Here is a 24731-nt window from a genome sequence, read left to right as displayed (position 1 = left end):
TTACACAGTAACAAATGCTATGGGGAAAAAAAGCCCAGTCATGCTAGGGAGCGAGGCAATTCTAAATAGGGTAGGCAGGGTGGGCCTCACTGAGACAGTGACATTTAAGCAAAGACTTGGGGGAGGTCAATCATGTGAATATTTTGGTTAAGATCTTTCCAGGCCAGAGTAAATACCTTAAGGTGGGTATGCACCTAAGATATCTGAGGGACACAGATAATAGAGCTTGAGCCCAGTAAACAAAGGGAAGAGAAGCAGGCTGCAATTTAGGTTCAGAGAATCAAGAAAATCTGTACTGATTGATTTGTCTAACTTCATAAACTTGACTGAGAGAAAAAGTTTGTACTTCCACCTTAAGTGTTTACCTAGAAGAGTGTTCTAAACAACTTAGGTAAAAAAAAATAAAAAAAATAAACTTAAGTTGGCAACTGTTCAAGCATTGTTTAGACAACAAAATCCAGAAAATTTTCATATTCAAATTATCAAAATATGATAGAATTTTGTTAGAATGACAAATCACTATTAAACCATTCTGAGGGGATGCCTGGGGGGCTCAGTGGTTGAGTGTCTGCCTTCGGCTCAGGGGGTGATCTCAGGGTCCTGGGATCGAGTCCCACATCCAGCTCCTTGCAGGGCACCTGCTTCTCCCTCTGCCTGTGTCTCTGCCTCTCTCTGTGTCTCTCATGAATAAATAAAATCTTAAAAAAATAAAATAAAATAAAATAAAATAAACCATTCTAAAACCAACAGAGGAGAGGAGATTATGTTAGCTGACTTGAAGAGTGACCTAATTCAGCAAAAAGAACAAGCTCAGACACCTCCAGAACTTCTCAGTAGACCTATCTAGAACTAATGAAAGAAAATGGGTGAGAAGGCTAAGGGGCCTAAAGATGTAGATTCTGATGTCTGTCCTGGCTCTACCAACTTATGTGACCACAGACACAGCTGTGATTTATACAGAAAAGAGCAACCTACTACTTGAGAAACATTATTAGCATCCAAGTAAGACTCCTTGAAAACTGTTTCATCTTAAAAATTTATAGGAACTTGGGACGCCTGGGTGGCTCAGTGGCTCAGGTTGAGCGCCTGCCTTCAGCTCGGGGTGTGATCCCGTGGTTCGGGATCGAGTTTCGTATTGGGCTCCCTGAAAGGAGTCTGCTTCTCCTCCCTCTGCCTAGGTCTCTGCCTCTCTCTCTCTCTCTCTCTGTTTCTCGTGAATAAATAAATAAAATCTTTAAAAAAGAAAAAATGTATAGGAACTTAAAAATTCTACTTCATTATGCATCTGTATTTTAATATATAGGTAACCACACCTTCCCTCCCCACATTCTGAGTATAATCAATGGTCCTGGAAGATGTGCCACGTTTCCCTGGGACATTAAGTACCCTCCCTGCACACTGTGCTCCTCTCTCTAGTCCCCAGTGTAAGTAAGTACTCTATAGCAGAGCTGCCCAAGTGATGAGCTGTGGCTACAGCGGGGGCCATCTGTTAGAAGGCTACCGTTATGGCAAGATTTTGATCCACTCAGCCTTGGGGCACCTATGTTTTCAGCCATCTGCAGCCAGGGCCCTGTCATGCTCACCATGTATTCCCACTGCTTAGCACAGTACCTTTGCCCAGTACCTAAATCAAGGCATCAAATTCAGAAACCTGGAAAGATGCTGGTATAACCTACGCTGTACTCCAATTTCCTGTTTTACAGGCATCCATTTGTGTGGGTGTGTATAGTTCTATGCCATTTTATCACATGTGGGGACTGTGAAACCACCACCACAATCAAGATACAGTCCTGTTCCATTACCACAAAGATCCTCTGTGCAACCCCTATAGTCACACTCTCCCCTAACCCTGTTCCTAACCCATTAATCTATTCTTCATCTCTATAATTTTATCATTTCAAGAATGCTGTAAAAATGGAATCATACAATATGTAACCTTTGAGATTAGATTTTTTGACTCAGCATGAGTCCTCTGAGATCCACCCAACTTGTTGCATGTTATCAATAGCTCACTTCTTTTTACTGCGAAGTAGTATGCCAAGGTATGAATAAACCAGTTTGCTAACCACTTACCTGTTGATGGGCATTTGGGCTGTTGCCAATTTGGAGCTATTACAAACAAAGCTGCTATACACATTCAGGAAATGCACTTCTGTATGGACAGAAGGTTGCAATTTTCTGGAATAAATGCCCAGGAGCACAATGGCTGAGTTATATAAGATACGTTTAGTTTTTCAAGAAACTGTCAAACAATTTTCCACAGTGGCCACACATTTTATGTCCTCGCTAGCCTTATATGAGACCTAGTTTCTGTATCCTTGGAATATTGTAGCCTCATTATTTTTGCTGTTCCAGTGGGTATATAACATGGTTAAAACCAACATTGTTTTAATTTTCATTTCCCTAATGGTTAATGATAGTTCCCTAACAGTTAATGATATCTTTCATATGCTTACATGGTTATCTGCCATCTGTGTTCATAATCTTTTGCCCATTTCCTAACTGTACTTTTTTTGGTTTTATAGTTTAGCCTTTTACTCTTGAATTTTAGGAGTCCTGTATATATTCTAGGTACAAATTCTTTGTGGTTTATAAATATCTTCCCCCAGTCTGTCCTTATTTTTTCATCCTCAATATCCTAGCAAGGTCTTTAGCAGAGCAAAGCCTTTTAATTCTGGTTTACTCCAATTCATTGATTTTTTTCTTTCATAGACTATGCTTTTGGCATCACATTAAGAACTCTTATCTGAATGGATAAAGAAGATGTGGTTTATGTATACAATGGAATATTACTCAGCTATTAGAAATGACAAATACCCACCATTTGCTTCAACGTGGATGGAACTGGAGGGTATTATGCTGAGCGAAGTAAGCCAGTCGGAGAAGGACAAACATTATATGTTCTCATTCATTTGGGGAATATAAATAATAGTGAAAGGGAATATAAGGGAAGGGGGAAGAAATGTGTGGGAAATATCAGAAAGGGAGACAGAACGTAAAGACTGCTAACTCTGGGAAACGAACTAGGGGTGTTGGAAGGGGAGGAGGGCGGGGGGTGGGAGTGAATGGGTGACGGGCACTGGGGGTTATTCTGTATGTTAGTAAATTGAACACCAATAAAAAAAAAATAAAAAAAAATAAAAAAAAGAACTCTTATCTAACCTTAGGTCCTGAATTTTCTGTCTTAAATTTTTAAAAAAATTTTGGTATTTTTAAATATATTTATATTTCATATACTTTATATATTTAATTTCTGTATTAGGGATTTTTGTATAAGGAAGTTTAGGTTGAACTTTTTCTTTTTTTTTTTTGGACTGTGGAGGTCCAATTGCTCCAGTATGGACTGTTGAAAAGATCATCCTTCTGCCATTAAATTGCTCTGCACCTCTATCAAAAATCAGTTCACCATATGTGCATGAGGCCATTTCTAGGTTCTCTGTTCTAGTTTTTTTTTTTTTTTTTTTTAAGGTTTATTTATTTATTCATGAAAAACAGAGAAAAAGAGAGAGAGAGGCAGAAACCTAGGAAGAGGGAGAAGCAGGCTCCTTTCAGGGTCCAATGCGGGCCTCAATCCCAGGACCTGGGATCACACCCTGAGCCAAAGGCAGACACTCAACTGCTGAACCACCCAGGCATTCTCTAGTTTTACCAATTTGTGTTTCTATCCATCTGCCGATACCACATCATCTTGATACCATAGTTATACAATAAGTCTTAAAAATCAGACAGAGTGATTCCTTCTCACCTTTTATGAAGTTATTTTATTTTAGTTCCTCTGTCACACATTTAAGAGGAAGCTTGTCTGTATCTACAAATAAATCTTCCTGAGATTATGATAGGAATTGTGTTAAACCTACAAAAATTTGGAGAGAACTATACTATGATACCTGTACTATGTTAAGATTTCCAATCCATGAACATGGTATGTTTCCCCATTTATTTGGTTTCCCTTATCAGTGTTTTGTTGTTTTCAACATGTAGGTCCTATACATGTTTTATTAGATTTATTTCAAAATATTTCATTTTTTAAGAGCAACTGTAAATGACTTTTTTTTTTTTTAATGAAAAAGAAAAAAAGGACATGAGTGGGAAGGGCGGAGAGGAGAGAGAGAATTTCACCAAACTCCACACTGAGCATGGAGCCTGACACAGGGCTCCATCTCACAACCCTCAGATCATGGCCTGAGCTGACTGTGCCACCCAGGTGCCCCTAAATGACTTTGTATTTTAAATCTTGGTTTCCATGTGTCTATTGATAGTAATTAAAGTAAATAAAGATAATTAATTTTTTCATGGTGATCTTATATACAGCAACCTGGTTTAACTCACTTATTAGTTCCAGGAGATTTTTCTGGTAGATTCTTTAGGATTTTCTATGTAGACTACCATGCTTAGACTTTCTGCAAAGAGTTTTATTTCTTCCTTTCAATTCTGTTTACCTTTTATTTCCTTTTCTTGCCTTCATGTATTTACTAGAATATCCTCACCCTTTAAATAATCTTTTAAAAAATTTAAATTGAAATAATTTCAAAACTTACAGAAAAATGCCAAGAAAAACACAAAGATTTTTTTCCCCTAAATCATGAGAGCAAGTTACAAACATGATATAATACCCCTGAATATTTTTGTGTGTATTTTCTACAAAGGACTCTATCTACTTACCACAGTATAGCCATCAAAATCATAAAATTAACAGTGATACTTTACTAATTCAGACCCTATTCAAGTTTCCCCAAATGTCCTAATAATGCCTTTTAAATAAAAGGATCCAATACAGGATCACATGTTACATTTTTTAAAGATTTTATTTGAGAGAGAGCATGCATGAGAGCACACAAGTGTGCTCACATTGGGGGAGGGGCAGAGGAGGAAGGAGAAGAAAGAACCCCAAGCAGACTCTGTGCAGAGTGCAGAGCCTGATCCAGCTTGATCTCACAATCCTGAGATCATGACCTGGGACAAAACCAAGCCTGAGCCACTCAGGTGCCCCGACCACATAATAGGTTTAGATGTCACATGTCTTTGGTCTCCAACCTAGAACCATTCCTCAGTCTTCCCTGGGAAGAGTTTTATAACTCTTTAAAGATTACAGAGTATCAATCCATTTGAGTTGTCTGATATTCCTCAAGAAGGAGTACATGTTGTATACTCTGGCAAGTTCAGCAGAGTGATGCTGTATACTCACCACATTCTATGGGGCAGTTCAGGATTTCAATGTGATGTATTTCATTATTGGTCCTGATTATTCGTTTAAGGTTGGTATCTGCCAAACTTCTCTGCACAGCTACTATTCTCCTCTTGTATTAATAACTATTTTATGTAAGGGTTTTTTAAGACTATGTAAATCTTCTGTTCCTCATCAGAATTTTACCCACTGAGTTTACCATCTATTTCAACATTTATTACTTGCCAACCTAAGGTAGATCTTTCCTTTCTCCCCATGTATTTATTCATATTTCTTTATACTAGTGCAAATTCATGGATTCCTATTTTATTCAGTAGGTTATAACTATTATTAATTTCAAATGTTCAAATCAACACCAGATTTGGAGCATGAGCTTTCAAGATGGTTTCTGTGTCCTTTTTGACATAGCCTCATCATTTCTTGATCAACCTTACCTTCTGGGACTACAAGATATTCCAGGCTACTCTTATACTCTCCCTGCCCCACCTCTGGAATCAGTAATTTCTTCAAAGAGCCCTGTTTCCTCTTAGTGGAGAATGAAATTTAGATATGAAAAGCTAGGCATGCCCAATACTAAGAAGGTGTCATTATTTGCAAGGCTTCTCAGGAGTCAGGGCTAGGAAATATAAGCACACATACATTTCTACATATCTGTATATCCATATTCACTGAAAACCATGAGTTCATACACTGATACAGTAATTCTAGTCTAACATCACAGGGTTCACTCCGCCTTTCCTCCATTCTTCAAACATGCCCTCCTCTTATCTACATGCCTTCCACATGCTGGTCCCCAATTCCAAGGGCTTTTAGACTGAATTATTCAGAGGAGAGAGGAGAGGCTTAATGAAGTCTTTAATACTTCCTTTACTATTAGAGGTAACAGGAACTATATATAATTTTTTATTAGAGGTAACAGGAACTATATATAATTTTTTAAATATCAATAATGCCCTAGCTGAAATATATAACAAAATAAGTGAAAAGTAGTTTACAATAAGATAATATCTATTTTAATATATATAAATAGTTGAGTAGAAATACACTAGAAGAAAAAAGCCCCCACAATTTTCCAAAATGTCTCTTAGGGAATGGTAAATACCCTTGTTGAATGAAAGTCACTCCTCTACAGAGTATATGTAATAAATTAAATTATAAGGCAGTAAGATTAGTGCCTAAGTACAGAAATAAAGTGCTATAGAAACAAACTAGTAACTTCTAGCGAGTACCTCTCAGAGGAGTGATACCTATGTCTTGAAGACTCAACAAAACTTTACTGGGGGGCAGGTAGTCCAGTTTAAAAAAAGGGGGGGGGGGCAGTCCCAGTGGCCCAGCAGTTTTAGCACCACCTTTGGCCAAGGGCGTGATCCTGGAGACCCGGGATCAAGTCCCATGTCGGGCTCTGTGCACAGAGCCTGCTTCTCCCTCTGCCTCTCTCTCTCTCTCTCTCTCTCTCTGTCATGAATAAATAAAATCTTTAAAATAAATAAATAAATAAATAAATAAATAAATAAATAAATAAATATTAAATTAAAAAAAAAAAGGCTGCACCTGTTAAGGAATCAACCGTTTAAGATGAGAAAAAGGTAAATGGATGAAGAAAGTGAGGAAGAGACAAGGAATGGGGCAAGAAGTAAAGCATACAAGAGGTATTTCAAAAATAATTAACCGGGGGGGGGGGGGGGGGGGGAGGAGCAAGATGGCGGAAGAGTAGGGTCTCCAAATCACCTGTCTCCACCAAATTACCTAGATAACCTTCAAATCATCCTGAAAATCTACGAATTCGGCCTGAGAATTAAAGAGAGAACAGCTGGAATGCAACAGTGAGAAGAGTTCGCGCTTCTATCAAGGTAGGAAGACGGGGAAAAAGAAATAAACAAAGGCCTCCAAGGGGGAGGGGCCCCGCGAGGAGCCGGGCTGAGGCCGGGGCGAGTGTCCCCAGGACAGGAGAGCCCCGACCCGGAGACGCAGGAGCTGCACCAACCTTCCCGGGCGGAAAGGGGCTCGCAGGGAGGTGGAGCAGGACCCAGGAGGGCGGGGATGCCCGCGGGCTCCCGGGGACACTAACAGACACCTGCGCCCCGGGAGAGTGCGCCGAGCTCCCTAAGGGCTGCAGCGCGCACGGCGGGACCCGGAGCAGCTCGGAGGGGCTCGGGGGCGGCTCCGCAGAGGGGGCTGCGCGGCCCCGGGAGCAGCTCGGAGGGGCTCGGGCAGAGGAAGAGGCTCCGTGCGGAGGGGGCTGCGCGGTTCCAGGAGCAGCTCGGAGGGGCTCGGGCGGCGGCTCCGCGGAGGGGGCTGCGCGGCCCGGGAGCGCGAATCCACCAGCGCAGGCTCCGGAGCACAGGGCGCCGGGACACAGCCCAGGATCCGGCCTCCCCCGGGACAGGCAGAGGCCGGGAGGGCCCAGGACAGTGAGGACGCTCCTGCCCCAGCTGAGCACATCAGCGGCCCCGCCCCGGAGCCTCCAGGCCCTGCAGACGGAGTTCCTGCCGGAGCTGAATCCAGGTTTCCAGAGCTGGCCCCGCCACTGGGGCTGTTCCTCCTGCGGCCTCACGGGGTAAACAACCCCCACTGAGCCCTGCACCAGGCAGGGGCACAGCAGCTCCCCCAACTGCTAACACCTGAAAATCAGCACAACAGGCCCCTCCCCCAGAAGACCAGCTAGACTGACAACTTCCAGGAGAAGCCAAGGGACTTAAAGTACACAGAATCAGAAGATACTCCCCGGTGGTCCTTCTTTTTTTTTTGTTTTGTTTTGTTTTGTTTTGTTTTGTTTTGCTTTTTGATTTGTTTCCTTCCCCCACCCCCTTTTTTTCTCCTTTCTTTTTCTTTTTCTTTTTTTTTTTTTCCGTTTTTTTACTTCCCTTTTTTTTCTCTTTCTCTTTTCTTTCCTTCTTTCTCTCCTCTCTTATTCTCCTTTTCCCAATACAACTTGCTTTTGGCCACTCTGCACTGAGCAAAATGACTAGAAGGAAAACCTCACCTCAAAAGAAAGAATCAGAAACAGTCCTCTCTCCCACAGAGTTACAAAATCTGGATTACAATTCAATGTCAGAAAGCCAATTCAGAAGCACTATTATACAGCTACTGGTGGCTCTAGAAAAAAGTATAAAGGACTCAAGAGACTTCATGACTGCAGAATTTAGAGCTAATCAGGCAGAAATTAAAAATCAATTGAATGAGATGCAATCCAAACTAGAAGTCCTAACGACGAGGGTTAACGAGGTGGAAGAACGAGTGAGTGACATAGAAGACAAGTTGATAGCAAAGAGGGAAACTGAGGAAAAAAGAGACAAACAATTAAAAGACCATGAGGATAGATTAAGGGAAATAAACGACAGCCTGAGAAAGAAAAACCTATGTTTAATTGGGGTTCCCGAGGGCGCCGAAAGGGCCAGAGGGCCAGAATATGTATTTGAACAAATTCTAGCTGAAAACTTTCCTAATCTGGGAAGGGAAACAGGCATTCAGATCCAGGAAATAGAGAGATCCCCCCCCTAAAATCAATAAAAACCGTTCAACACCTCGACATTTAATAGTGAAGCTTGCAAATTCCAAAGATAAAGAGAAGATCCTTAAAGCAGCAAGAGACAAGAAATCCCTGACTTTTATGGGGAGGAGTATTAGGGTAACAGCAGACCTCTCCACAGAGACCTGGCAGGCCAGAAAGGGCTGGCAGGATATATTCAGGGTCCTAAATGAGAAGAACATGCAACCAAGAATACTTTACCCAGCAAGGCTCTCATTCAAAATGGAAGGAGAGATAAAGAGCTTCCAAGACAGGCAGCAACTAAAAGAATATGTGACCTCCAAACCAGCTCTGCAAGAAATTTTAAGGGGGACTCTTAAAATTCCCCTTTAAGAAGAAGTTCAGTGGAACAGTCCACAAAAACAAGGACTGAATAGATATCATGATGACACTAAACTCATATCTCTCAATAGTAACTCTGAATGTGAACGGGCTTAATGACCCCATCAAAAGGCGCAGGGTTTCAGACTGGATAAAAAAGCAGAACCCATCTATTTGCTGTCTACAAGAGACTCATTTTAGACAAAAGGACACCTACAGCCTGAAAATAAAAGGTTGGAGAACCATTTACCATTCGAATGGTCCTCAAAAGAAAGCAGGGGTAGCCATCCTTATATCAGATAAACTAAAATTTACCCCAAAGACTGTAGTGAGAGATGAAGAGGGACACTATATCATACTTAAAGGATCTATTCAACAAGAGGACTTAACAATCCTCAATATATATGCCCCGAATGTGGGAGCTGCCAAATATATCAATCAATTATTAACCAAAGTGAAGAAATACTTAGATAATAATACACTTATACTTGGTGACTTCAATCTAGCTCTTTCTATACTCGATAGGTCTTCTAAGCACAACATCTCCAAAGAAACGAGAGCTTTAAATGATACACTGGACCAGATGGATTTCACAGATATCTACAGAACTTTACATCCAAACTCAACTGAATACACATTCTTCTCAAGCGCACATGGAACTTTCTCCAGAATAGACCACATATTGGGTCACAAATCGGGTCTAAACCGATACCAAAAGATTGGGATCGTCCCCTGCATATTCTCAGACCATAATGCCTTGAAATTAGAACTAAATCACAACAAGAAGTTTGGAAGGACCTCAAACACGTGGAGGTTAAGGACCATCCTGCTAAAAGATAAAAGGGTCAACCAGGAAATTAAGGAAGAATTAAAAAGATTCATGGAAACTAATGAGAATGAAGATACAACCGTTCAAAATCTTTGGGATGCAGCAAAAGCAGTCCTAAGGGGGAAATACATCGCAATACAAGCATCCATTCAAAAACTGGAAAGAACTCAAATACAAAAGCTAACCTTACACATAAAGGAGCTAGAGAAAAAACAGCAAATAGATCCTACACCCAAGAGAAGAAGGGAGTTAATAAAGATTCGAGCAGAACTCAACGAAATCGAGACCAGAAGAACTGTGGAACAGATCAACAAAACCAGGAGTTGGTTCTTTGAAAGAATTAATAAGATAGATAAACCATTAGCCAGCCTTATTAAAAAGAAGAGAGAGAAGACTCAAATTAATAAAATCATGAATGAGAAAGGAGAGATCACTACCAACACCAAGGAAATACAAACGATTTTAAAAACATATTATGAACAGCTATACGCCAATAAATTAGGCAATCTAGAAGAAATGGACGCATTCCTGGAAAGCCACAAACTACCAAAACTGGAACAGGAAGAAATAGAAAACCTGAACAGGCCAATAACCAGGGAGGAAATTGAAGCAGTCATCAAAAACCTCCCAAGACACAAGAGTCCAGGGCCAGATGGCTTCCCAGGGGAATTTTATCAAACATTTAAAGAAGAAACCATACCTATTCTCCTAAAGCTGTTTGGAAAGATAGAAAGAGATGGAGTACTTCCAAATTCGTTCTATGAGGCCAGCATCACCTTAATTCCAAAACCAGACAAAGACCCCACCAAAAAGGAGAATTACAGACCAATATCCCTGATGAACATGGATGCAAAAATTCTCAACAAGATACTGGCCAATAGGATCCAACAATACATTAAGAAAATTATTCACCATGACCAAGTAGGATTTATCCCTGGGACACAAGGCTGGTTCAACACCCGTAAAACAATCAATGTGATTCATCATATCAGCAAGAGAAAAACCAAGAACCATATGATCCTCTCATTAGATGCAGAGAAAGCATTTGACAAAATACAGCATCCATTCCTGATCAAAACTCTTCAGAGTGTAGGGATAGAGGGAACATTCCTCGACATCTTAAAAGCCATCTATGAAAAGCCCACAGCAAATATCATTCTCAATGGGGAAGCACTGGGAGCCTTTCCCCTAAGATCAGGAACAAGACAGGGATGTCCACTCTCACCACTGCTGTTCAATATAGTACTGGAAGTCCTAGCCTCAGCAATCAGACAACAAAAAGACATTAAAGGCATTCAAATTGGCAAAGAAGAAGTCAAACTCTCCCTCTTCGCCGATGACATGATACTCTACATAGAAAACCCAAAAGTCTCCACCCCAAGATTGCTAGAACTCATACAGCAATTCGGTAGCGTGGCAGGATACAAAATCAATGCCCAGAAATCAGTGGCATTTCTATACACTAACAATGAGAATGAAGAAAGAGAAATTAAGGAGTCAATCCCATTTACAATTGCACCCAAAAGCATAAGATACCTAGGAATAAACCTAACCAAAGAGGTAAAGGATCTATACCCTCAAAACTATAGAACACTTCTGAAAGAAATTGAGGAAGACACAAGAGATGGAAAAATATTCCATGCTCATGGATTGGCAGAATTAATATTGTGAAAATGTCAATGTTACCCAGGGCAATATACACGTTTAATGCAATCCCTATCAAAATACCATGGACTTTCTTCAGAGAGTTAGAACAAATTATTTTAAGATTTGTGTGGAATCAGAAAAGACCCCGAATAGCCAGGGGAATTTTAAAAAAGAAAACCATAGCTGGGGGCATCACAATGCCAGATTTCAGGTTGTACTACAAAGCTGTGGTCATCAAGACAGTGTGGTACTGGCACAAAAACAGACACATAGATCAGTGGAACAGAATAGAGAATCCAGAAGTGGACCCTGAACTTTATGGGCAACTAATATTCGATAAAGGAGGAAAGACTATCCATTGGAAGAAAGACAGTCTCTTCAATAAATGGTGCTGGGAAAATTGGACATCCACATGCAGAAGAATGAAACTAGACCACTCTCTTTCACCATACACAAAGATAAACTCAAAATGGATGAAAGATCTAAATGTGAGACAAGATTCCATCAAAATCCTAGAGAAGAACACAGGCAACACCCTTTTTGAACTCGGCCACAGTAACTTCTTGCAAGATACATCCACGAAGGCAAAAGAAACAAAAGCAAAAATGAACTATTGGGACTTCATCAAGATAAGAAGCTTTTGCACAGCAAAGGATACAGTCAACAAAACTCAAAGACAACCTACAGAATGGGAGAAGATATTTGCAAATGACATATCAGATAAAGGGCTAGTTTCCAAGATCTATAAAGAACTTATCAAACTCAACACCAAAGAAACAAACAATCCAATCATGAAATGGGCAAAAGACATGAAGAGAAATCTCACAGAGGAAGACATAGACATGGCCAACATGCACATGAGAAAATGCTCTGCATCACTTGCCATCAGGGAAATACAAACCAAAACCACAATGAGATACCACCTCACACCAGTGAGAATGGGGAAAATTAACAAGGCAGGAAACCACAAATGTTGGAGAGGATGCGGAGAAAAGGGAACCCTCTTACACTGTTGGTGGGAATGTGAACTGGTGCAGCCACTCTGGAAAACTGTGTGGAGGTTCCTCAAACAGTTAAAAATATACCTGCCCTACGACCCAGCAATTGCACTGTTGGGGATTTACCCCAAAGATACAAATGCAATGAAACGCCGGGACACCTGCACCCCGATGTTTCTAGCAGCAATGGCCACGATAGCCAAACTGTGGAAGGAGCCTCGGTGTCCAACGAAAGATGAGTGGATAAAGAAGATGTGGTTTATGTATACAATGGAATATTACTCAGCTATTAGAAATGACAAATACCCACCATTTGCTTCAACATGGATGGAACTGGAGGGTATTATGCTGAGTGAAGTAAGCCAGTCGGAGAAGGACAAACATTATATGTTCTCATTCATTTGGGGAATATAAATAATAGTGAAAAGGAATATAAGGGAAGGGGGAAGAAATGTGTGGGAAATATCAGAAAGGGAGACAGAACGTAAAGACTGCTAACTCTGGGAAACGAACTAGGGGTGGTAGAAGGGGAGGAGGGCGGGGGGTGGGAGTGAATGGGTGACGGGCACTGGGGGTTATTCTGTATGTTAGTAAATTGAACACCAATAAAAAATAAATTAAAAAAATAATAATAAAATAAAATAAAATAAAATTGTTGATGCGGAAAAAAAAAAGTTGAGAGAGGGAATATTTATAGAAGATTGATTAAGAATATGAATATAAGAATATCTCTAAAAAAAAAAATAATAATAATTAACCAATGTTCTATAGGTCAAAAAACTGGTGACCTGAAATTCACCAACAGTGTTATCCATCCAGTGTTATCATTCAACTGCAGTTCTATTGTTCAAGCTTAACAGAGGACAACACATCCCTTACCGTATGAATTTCAGATATCTGAAGTCAGCTATCATGTTGTTCAGTATAAGTTTTCTTTCCCCATCTAATCAATTCTAGCTTCTTCACTAAGAATTGTTTTTTAAAGATTTTATTTACTTATTCATGAGACACAGAGTGAGGCAGAGACACAGGCAGAGGGAGAAGTATGCTCCCTGAGGGGAGCCCAATGAGGGACTCGACCCCAGGGACCCCAACCTGAGCCAAAGGCAGATGCTCAACCACTGAGCCACCCAGGTGCTCCAAGAATTCTAATTCTTATTTCTTGGATCCACTCCAGTGCATCAATGATCTGTAGAAATAAACTATTAAAATATCTTTGATTTAGAATTGATAAAAATTGAAGATTAAAAACATAACAAAATTAAAAAGAGAACCAAAGGTCAAAGTCCTAACATATAATGAGAAAACCTTTAAGCAAAAAAGTTGACAATAGAATGGTTTGAAAATGTGAAGTGCATTTGGTTTTTATTTTTAAAGCTTAGGTGGGATAAGGAAGAATGTTAGCAAATATTTACATAAAAGTTACTATAAAATTTAACTTATATCTATACATGTTCTGATTACTATTATACAACAGCTTTTATCTAAATTTGATTACTAAGAAAGATGACAGACGCCTGTCATGTATAAAGGTCTGTTTTAATAATTCAAAGGTCTTTTGTCTTATTATTCTGAGACTACCAAAATGTTTCTTCATAATTCTTTGACTTGTCCATACATTTTCTGGATTATGAAGAAAATAGTGATGGTTTTAAAACATGTCCACAATTCTTTGATAATTCTTCCATCTAATGGTGGAGCATCAATCTCCTCTCCTAGAACCTGAATGGCCACTAATGAAAAGAATGTGATGGAATGATGAGACTTCTAAATTTAGGTGGTACAAGGCATTTCAGTTCCCAGATGGCTCCTTCAGAACACTCACTCCTAAAACCCAGCTACTCTTTGCAAGAAGTCCAGGTCACATGGTCATGCCCTATGTAGGTGTTCCAGCTGACAGCCCATAACCGAGTGAGAAGGCCTTGGCTATCATCTGAACTCTAACTGCACGCAAGACCCTGAGCAAGAATCTCCTGAGTCCAATTAACCCCCAATTTTGCATTGATGAAAAATGACTGCTATGGTTTTAAGGGACTGTTTTGGGGTGGTTTGTTATATAGCATCAAATAAAATGGTAGCTTTGTTTCTTTTTTTCCAATCTGTATGCCTTTTATTTCTTATTCTTTTTTTCTATAGTGGCTAGGACCTAAAGCATGATGTGAAATAGATGTAGTGAGAGTGGGCATCCTTGTCTTGTTCTTCATTTTGTAAAAAAAAAAATTTAAAAAAAAGTTTCTAACATGTTATCATTCAGACTTAAGTTATTATAGGTGTCTTGTAAGTAGCTTATATTAGGTTACAGAAGTTCCCCTCTCTTTCCAGTTTGCTATGTGTTTTGTTTTTAATCATGAGCAAGCACTGACTTTAAATAATCTTTCTGCATCTACTGAAATATTCATATGACTTTTTCTCCTTTACCTCATTACTGTGGTGAACCAACATCTTTAAGATTTTCTAACGTTAAAAAAAAAAAAAGATTTGCTAATGTTAAGCCACCCTTTTATTCCTAAAATAAACTTACAGACTCTGCTATATTCAGTCTGCTAATCTTTACATCTATATTCATGAGGGAAATATGCCTGTAACTTTAGTGTTATTATTAAACTTTTCAGGTTTGGTTATTCAAGTTCTGTAACAAGTTCACAGAAAGAACTAGGCCCTTTTCTTAGCACATTAATTTTTATCATTGTTTTAATACATTTAAGACAACATTTTTTTTAAAGATTTCCTTATTTATTTTACAAAGAAACTGCATGTGAGTGAGCAAGGGGAGTGGCAGAGGGAGAGAGAATCCTGAAGCAGACTCCTCACTGAGCACAGAGCCCGATGCAGGGTTTGATCCCGGGTCCTAAGATTATGACCTGAGCCAAAATCAAGAGGCAGACAAGACACTTAACTGACTGAGCCACTCAGGCACCCCAAGACAACATATTTTCTTTGCATTACTGTTTTTGCTGCTTTACAAAAGTTTTGGTAAGTAGTATTTTATGTACTGCTCACTTTTAAGCATTTTAAAGTTTCCACTATGATTTCTTCTTGACCCATGAATTACTTAGAAATCTTTAAATCTCCAAATTTATGTGAACTTTTGCCTTTTTATTAATAATCTATAATTTAATTGCATTCTGGTCAAAGAACATGGCCTATAAGACAGCAATTCCTAAATTGTTAAGATTTACTTTACAGCCAATTCGATGGTCCATTTTTTTATAAATATTCCAAAGTCCTAGAAGAAAATGTATTCTCTAATTGTTGGACGTAGGTTCTATATATTTTTCTTATTAAAATAAGCTTGGGGATCCCTGGGTAGCTCAGCGGTTTAGGGCCTGCCTTTGGCCCAGGGCATGATCCTGGAGTCCCAGGATCCAGTCCCACATCGGGCTCCCAGCATGGAGCCTACTTCTCCCTCTGCCTGTGTCTCTGCCTCTCTCTCTCTCTCTCTCTCTCTCTCTCTCCCCCTCTGTGTGTGTGTGTGTGTGTGTCTATCATGAATAAATAAATATTTTAAAAAATATAAAAAATTAATAAAAAATTAAATAAGCTTAATTATGTGGCTGATCTTCTAGTTCTTTACCAATATTCTGTCTTACTAAAAGGCCATAAACATAGAAGTGTCAATTTCTTCCTGTAATTCTATTGAGTTTTGGTTAACATACCTTGAGGCTATCTTTTTTTTTTTTATTGGAGTTCAATTTGCCAACATATAGCATAACACTCAGTGACCCTGAGGCTATCTTATTGTTATACAAATACATTTATTATACAAATCTTAGAGCTAATACTGACATTTTCATTTAGAGTAGCTATGCCATTTGCTGAGATTTCTTTTTTTAGGGAATGGTGAGGTGAAGGAGGTCTGGAATTCTCACTTCCTCCCCACTTAGTAATTTTTTATTTTTTTAAATTTTTAAGTAAGATTTTATTTATTTGAGAGAGTGTGCATGTATATGGGGGGGGGGGCAGAGAGAGAATCTCATGCAGACCTCTCAATGAGCAGGGAACCAGCCAGACATGGGGCTTGATCTTATGACCCTGAGACCATGATCTGAGCCGAAATCGAGTCAGACGTTTAACTGATGGTGCCACCCAGGTCCCCCCACACCTGGTAACTTTTAAAAAAGTATGTTTATTGAAAATCTTGTTTTGCAGCAGTAAGGGACTATGGACTATCTAATCTGCCATACTACTAGAATCAAAAGTCTCTGTGTCACCTTCCTTTAAAAACTAACAGTTTGACATGAATGAACCTTGAGGATATTATGTTAAGTGAAATAAGCCTGTCATAAAAAGACAAATACTGCATGATTCTACTTACATGAAGTATCTGAAGTAATCAAACTCATAAACAGAAAGTAGAATAGTGGTTGCCAGGGGCTAGAGGGGAAATGTATGTTTGCTGTTGTTCAATAGGTAGTTTTAGTCACGCAGATGAAAAGATCAGTTGTACAATAACATGCATATAGTTAACACTATATCAATGTACATCTAAAAATTGTTAAGAGGGTAAAATTTATATCATGTGTTTTTTTAACCACAATTAAAAAAAAAAAAAAGCAACAAACTGTTTCAGGGTCAGTAAAAACAATGACAGTTCACTAAGTCTTGCTGACAATTCCTTTTAGACCAAACTCAAGATTTACAGAATTTCTACCTGTCAGGCAAAAAGTAAGGAAAATTTCAAAATTAGCAGATTAGCAGTAGTCTCTAGTAGTATAAATTCAATTCTTGAAGTGATTATTAAGATCTTTTACTCTCTTCTCAACCAACCAAGTTCTTGCCTATCTCTTTCACAATTGTCTCACAACTGAGACAATGGAGGTTATCTTTTGGTCATGGCAATTATAGGAACATTGCGGACTTCCTCAAGTTCTTTCTGTTTCAAAATATCCCCATTTGATTATGTTTCTCATATTCACTCCTCCAAATGTAGTTTCTATATGTCAATCTTAGGACTGGTGCTGAGCTGGGTACATAAGGATCATGTAAGGAAACTGTTTAAAAACACAGATTTCCAGACCTACTGAATCAAAATCAAGAAAAAAATCTGAGACTCATAAAAAATAATTTATGTCCAGTTTCCCTTTACCTAGCTGGTTATCATATATTTTCTTAAAAGCCATCCCTAACTCCCTAGACACAGATCCACCAATACATGGTCCTATCTCATGATACATATACAGCACAATGGGCCTGTATCTCCCTCACTATACTGTGAATTATCAGAGGGCAGGATACATATATTCACAGTATTCTCAGTGCACAGCATAGTGTCAGTCAGCTATACAGCTGGTTTTCAATACACATGTTCTGAACCAAACCAACAATGCTAAGTATTATGTATGGAAATACATTTTTAAATGATACAATGTCTATCAATAACGAAAGGTGCATCTACATCATCTGGGGAGTGTTTAAAAAATATACATTCCTGGGCCTGTCTAGACTTAATGAGAGCTATCACCTCCATGACCTCCTCCACTGCATGAGAATGACACCCAAGGGGAAGTGGTCATGGAGATATTTGGAAGAAGAGGATTTTGACTTACATGCTCCAAAAAGGGAATGATACATTTTTAGACACTGAGTTCTGGTCACATTTGGGGGTGCCTGGCTGGCTCAGACAGAGGAGCATGTGATGCTTGATCTCATGGTTGTGAGTTCAACTGAGCCCCATAATAGAATGTAGAGATTACTTAAAAATAAAATTTTTAAGGGATCTGGGTGGCTCAGTGGTTGAGCATCTGTCTTCGGCTCAGGTTGTGATCCTGGGTCCAGGGATTGAGTCCTGCATCAGGCTCCCCACAGAGAAGCCTACTTCTCCCTCTATCTATGTCTCTGCCTCTCTGTGTGTCTCTCATGAATAAATAAATAAAATCTTTAAAAAAATAAAAAATAACAAAATAAAATCTTTAAAAAAAAATCTTAGAAACTGGTCACATTGGGAGAACTCTAAGTGATTCAATTTTACCAAAATCAGTAATTTGTAAGAAAATGGGTAGAAAAAATCTGAGTATGTGAAGGATCAGTCCCCAAAAGATCTTGTGTGATAATGATACAGAACTAATTTCTCATAAAACTTATGGAATGCTACTAGAGGGGAGAGTGAATACAGAGATGCATTTTACAAAGATTATCCTGGATACCATATGGTGAACAGACTGAAGTAGGAACAGAATATAGACAAGGCAACTAGTTAAGAGTCTACTGTAAAAATCCAGAAGAGGAAGAGTGAGGGCCTGAATCAAGCCAGTACTAACAGAAAGAAGAGATTTAAAACACATTGTGGGGGGATCCCTGGCTGGCTCAGCGGTTTAGTCCCTGCCTTCAGCCCAGGGTGTGATCCTGGAGTCCTGGGATGGAGTCCCATATCAAGTTCCTTGCATGGAGCCTGATTTCCCCTCACCTGTGTCTCTGCTTCTCTCTCTGTGTCTCTCATTAATAAATAAAATCTTTAAAAAATTTTTAAATTAAAAAAATAAAACACATTGTGGGGACGCCTGGGTGGCTCAGTCTGTTGAGCGTCTGACTCTTCACTTCAGCTCAGGTCATGATCTCAGGGTTGTGAGACTGAGCCTTATGTCAGAGGTTCTCTCTCCCTCTCCCTCTGCTCCTCCTCACCCTACCTCCCTCTCAGTGCACACACACTCTCTTCTTCTCAAAAAAAAAAAAATTAATTAAAAAAAATATTGTGGAAATGGAATTATAATTACTTAGTTATCAAGTAGATATGGGAGCTGAATAGGAGAGGAGTCTGAGTTTCTAGCTGCAGCAAATGTGTCAATAATAGTACCATTTATGAACATGGGCAATAAAACAAAAAGCAGGTCTCAGTGTCAGGATCAATGGACTACGTTGGGAGCAATGCTAGCTCAGTATCTAGACATACTGAGTCTGAGGCAGCTACAGAACATCCACACAGAGATGAGTGCTTTGCATAAATGGATCTATAGCTAAAAGGAGATCTAGGCTACAGATGAAATTTAGAGTGACAAGCAGATGGTAACCAAACCCACAGAAGATGAGACCATTCACACAAGTGTTAGAGTAAGAAGGAAGGGGAGACAGAACCCTGAAGAACATAGTCAACTGAGGAACAGAAGTTCTGAAAATGCCTGACTAGCCAGAGAAATAATAGCAAAATTTAAAAAAATACAGTGTTAGGGAAGCAAAGCAGAGTCAACAATGTCAAAAGTCATAGAGGGATAAGAAAATAAACCAATGGAAAGTCCCTCACTGCATTTGAAAACTAGAAAGCTTGAAAACAGTACTTTAGAATAAAGGTTTCAGTGGGGAGGCTGGGGTAGAACCATGGGCTAAAGAATGTACATGTGTTGAGGCTGGAGAGACAAATAATATGGTGTCTTTTTTTTGTTTTGGTTTTTTTTTTTGCAGACTGTGTGTGCACACAGGTGTGCATGTGCTTGTGCCCACACAGGTAACAGAGTAAGTGGAGCTGAGATGGGATACAATGGTTGAGATGAGAAGAGGCTGAAGCACATTTACATAGTAAGGGAAAGGAGCTACAGGAAAGAGGTTGAAGACAGAGTAAGAGTGGTGTTGATGGTGAATGAGGTCTCTGAGGAGGAATGAGGCATTAGGATATAAACCTAGGACATGAGGGAGAAGGGTTTTTTTTTCCCTGGGACTTCATGAAAAGAGGAGTGAAAAGAGAAATAAGTTTCTGGGTGGTAGAACATGAAGTTGAAGAGTTATTTCTGAATTTTTAAAATGTTTCTCTGCAGAATTAAAGGCGGATCACATTCTACAAGTGGTGGGCATGGAGGTGGGTTGAGAGCTGGTTTCCCGGGGGACATGGGGCAGTGGGAGTGACAAGGGCATGTAGGAAGACAGCAAGACACCCCCAGGTCTAGCCAGTGCACAAGCCCACCCAAGGTACACTCATGAACCCCAAGGTTACAGAAACTGAACGACTATCTGACACTAGGTTTCATAGGCGAGGTAGAATTAAAGAGCCACAGAGATTATTTTCCTAACATATCAGAACAGCAAGAAAGTCATTAAGTAATAAGTAAGGTGGAGAAGGAAGTAATGTACTGTAATAAATGAAAAAGTCAACAAACTAAAGATCCTGATGAAGTCAAAGGGCTGGGAAAACAGAGAGTAGCCCTCAAGGTAGCAGCATTTAAGACTTCCGGTTGAGAGCTAAAGAGGTCCAGAACTTTAAGGCTAAGGCATCATATGGTCCCTTCTCAGAGACACAATCCCATCTAGAAACAAAGAAAGAGGTACTGAGAGAAGGGGGCAAAGAGGAAGATAACGAATGGCTCGTCAGCATTCAAGCCGTCAGCAAACCTGGGAGAGGTGGCTACCAGGCAGGGACTATGAAGTCAGGTAAGGACAGATACAAGATTGGTAATGTGACATGTCTAGATGGCACAAGCCTCAGAGCAGATCGTTTTAATTTGCAAGGGCCTAGTTTAGGAAACTCTGGTTACATGGGCAGCAAGAATAAGTAGCTTCTACCTCAGAGAGACAGAAAGGTATTTTACTCAGAGAAGAGCCAGGCTTCAAGGAGAAGGTGTAGGGGAGAGGGTTAGCTGAGTGGCATGCTCACAGCAGAAGGCAGCTCCAGGGGACGTCATAGATACAGTGGCCAGAAAGACAGCAGAGAGGCACTGAATCACATCTTCTCTGAGGAAGAAACGTCTCTTCCTAATACTAGGTACCTACACAAAGCAAATGACTCCATTCCTGAGAAGACACACAGAAAAAAAAGCTCAAGCTAGTGAGGATGGAGGTAGAGTTAGTAAGTACACCAGTAAGTAAATCAAGCTCTCCTTGCAGTCCAACAAGCAGTTGAGTACATGAGTCTAACATTTAAGAGAAAAATCACAAGAGTTTCATTGATGTGTTTACATACTTGAGACAGATTTAAGTTGCAAATGTCTTACTTTTAAGTGTCTAAGTTCCAATTTTTAACAATTCCTCCATTTAGATCAATTCGATCAAACTAATGAGAGGGTTCAAACACAGTTTATCACATCCAAATATTGCAATTATAACAGATGTATGTAAAAATCAAAGGCAACTCGTGGCTTGGCACAGGAAGATGGGAGGGATCTCGTGGCAGAGCTATTCCACTGGTCTGTATCCAAACTGTGGTGGAGACCCCAGACTCTACCATGTAACACAGCTGAGCAGAACTGAACGCAGCCACAAATGAGTGTAGGTGACACCAGGGAGATCTGGATGGATGGCATCCATGTCGATTTCCTGGTTGCAATTATGCAAGATGTTACAACCGGGGAAAACCAGGGGAAGCGTATGCAGGGTCTTTGAGTGCTATTTCTCACAAATGCATACAAATCTACAATTATCAAAATAAGAAGCTTCGGTTTTTTTAATTAGAGGCAACAAAGCAAGGTGTACCACTGGAACAGTCTTTAAAATTCATGGTAAACACTAGAGATTAGTGTTCTAGCTCAATGATACTCAACAGAAATTTGAGTGGGTGAAGGGGCTCCTACATGTTAGAACCTCTGCCCACACCACCCCCATTCCCTGCACACACCCCCAGAATTGTTGCCATGGTGAGCCAGGTTTCAGAGGAAGCTTGTCATATCTTCAAATGTGCTGCCAAGTGAAGAATAGAAAACCACTCTCCGCTGTGACTTATCTTTACAAACACCACTAATTGGTAAAGAAAACATGTCAGAGAAATATAATATTCAGTAAGTAATTTAAAATAAACATGAAATATTGTAAGAGATTACTTCTCTTTTTTTTTTTTTAAATAAGCTTTTTTTTTTTTTTTTTTTTTTTTTTTTTATTCAGAGAGAGAGAGACTGAGAGGCAGAGACACAGGCAGAGGGAGAAGTGGGCTCCATGCAGGGAGCCTGACGCGGGACTCGATCCTGGGTCTCCAGGATCAGACCCCGGGCTGCAGGCGGCGCTAAACCGCTGCGCCACCGGGAGTGCCCAAGAGATTACTTCTCAAAAGTAGTCTCAAATCTCTGATTTGCCTAAAATCAGCCAATACACTTTTCATGAAAATGTACTTGGGCAACAGAAAAACAAACATTTTGTTTCTTTAAGAAAGGAAGTACGGACCTTTTCCCCAGCAATCAGATTTTCAGTGGTATATCCATACCCTCCTAACAAGGAATACAACATAAATAAGGGTATATAATCTTTGGCCTTGAGTAGAGTGAGCTTATTCAGCCTACATAGGAGGCCTCAGCATACTAGCACCATACCTCATCAACTAGAGGAAAAGAGCTACACACAAGCAGGAACCAAAATTAGTACTTTTTTTTAACGTTCCTACTAACAAGCAGCCCTAAAGAAAATACCTATGCCCACTAAAATCAAATATGGGATAACACTGTGGAATAGTAAGGCAGCCTAATTTAGTATTTGAACGAATTGTTATCAATCAGAACAAAAAATAAAATCACCTCAGGATAAACACATTTTTAAAACCACAGTATGAAAATTATTCACAGAATTGTGTATATATATGAGTATTGGAACCCAAATGTCCAACCACAAAGGAACCATTACATAAAAGAATGGCATATCCAAAGACATTGAAAGACTTATGACAGGAAAAGGCTTACAACATATTGTGAGGTAGGAAAAGAGCCACAATTAATACGTGAAGGATTCTAATCTCAAATTTAAAAGAACGTGTGTAGGAGCATCTGGGTGGCTCAGTCAGTTAAGCATCTGACTCTTGGTTTCAGTTCAGGTCATGATCTCAAGATCAAGAGACTGAGCCCCACGTCAGGCTCAGCGATCAGCATGGAGCCTGCCTGAAATTTTCTCCCTCTCCCACCCCTTCTGCTCACATGCACATTCACACTCTCTCTCAAATAAATAAATATTTTAAAAATAAAAATAAAAGTATGTATATATGTTTATTCAGGAAAAAAATACAAAAAGAATATAAATCCAAAAGTTTTACATTTCTTTTTAAATCATGAAGCTTTTCCCTTTACACATTTCTGTTTTAAGTTTTCTACACTAAGCAAATACTACTCTTATAATTTGGGGGAAAAAAAACAAACTACACTAACATTTTAAGCAATATTTAAAAGGTTATGGAACAATAAGAAAATATACATATATGAATACACATACACACATGTGATAATTATTTTAAAGAAAGAAAATTATGCATAAGATAAAAAAGTAGGACATACACAAAAATAATGGTGACTGTGTTTGAAGGATGCAAAAATTATGAGCAATTTTCTTTCCTTTTTACTATGTAGTAGAAGTTTTTCTTTAAAGAACATGTATTGGGACCCCCTGGGTGGCTCAGCGGTTGGGCGTCTGCCTTTGGCTCATGGTATGATCCCGGGGTTCAGAGATTGAGTCCCGCATAGGGCTCCCTGCGAGGAACTTGCTTCTCCCTCTCCCTGTGTCTCTGCCTCCCTCTCTCTGTGTCTCTCATGAATAAATAAATATTTTTTAAAAAATAAAGAACATGTATTATGTTAATATGAAGAAAACCACTGTACTTAACCCTGATCCCAAACCTTCTTTTTCATTGTATCCTGCCTCCTAAAACAAACCAACAAACATACACATGCACACAAACCCACAAGTACTTACATGGGCTTACATCTCTGTATCTGTTTCGATTTCTGTTTTCTGGAAACTTGGCCACTCTATGAGGATAGTCATGGGACTCATTGCGAATTTCCTTAAAATAACAAAAATATATTTTAACATTCCTCTTAAATTGTATATAGCAAAACAGATACTTTCCCAGCCAGTATAAAGTAACATTTATCAAGCACTGATGATATGCCAAGTACAACACAGAACTCATTGTCGACATTATCTCATTCAGTTCTTACAACACCAACAGGAACAATTATCATCCCTGGTTTATATGTGAGGGATGACAGGCTTTAAGAGGTTAAACAACCTGCCAAAGTTCACAAAGCCAGGAAGGTGGCAGGACCCAGGACTCCACAGACATCCTTCAGGCACCAGAGTCTCTGCTCTTGAGGTATTTATATACTGACCAGCAATATTCAACCCCTACAAGCAACATTAAACACTATATGTAACACAAAACTAATGCAATGGAGGTGTATCTAAGGCTAACATCATACTCAGATTCTCACTAAACTCTCAGTAATATCTACCTCTATTTTGGAGTTTCCATCTTAAAACTTTCATCTATTTCTTCATCTTCGTGCCATTATTACTGTTACTTTGAGTCCAGAAATATCCTCAAATTTTATT

At 39.4% G+C, this 24731-nt stretch overlaps 1 protein-coding gene across 3 annotated transcripts in view; it reads right to left on the bottom strand.

Moving 5' to 3' along the window:
- The window catches only part of PTPN2 (protein tyrosine phosphatase non-receptor type 2), a 94011-nt gene that overhangs the window by 45912 nt on the left and 23368 nt on the right, over positions 1-24731 (bottom strand). For all 3 annotated transcript variants that reach the window (XM_072828640.1, XM_072828641.1, XM_072828639.1), the window contains exon 2: positions 24090-24180. In XM_072828640.1, the coding sequence (XP_072684741.1) occupies positions 24090-24180 (91 nt within the window). The remainder of the gene's footprint in view (positions 1-24089; positions 24181-24731) is intronic.

Source organism: Canis lupus, chromosome 6, assembly GCF_048164855.1.
Source record: "Canis lupus baileyi chromosome 6, mCanLup2.hap1, whole genome shotgun sequence".
NCBI classification, from domain to species: domain Eukaryota; kingdom Metazoa; phylum Chordata; class Mammalia; order Carnivora; family Canidae; genus Canis; species Canis lupus.
The sequence above is the reverse complement of the archived record's forward strand: the minus strand, read 5'-3'. Positions and strand labels throughout refer to the sequence as shown.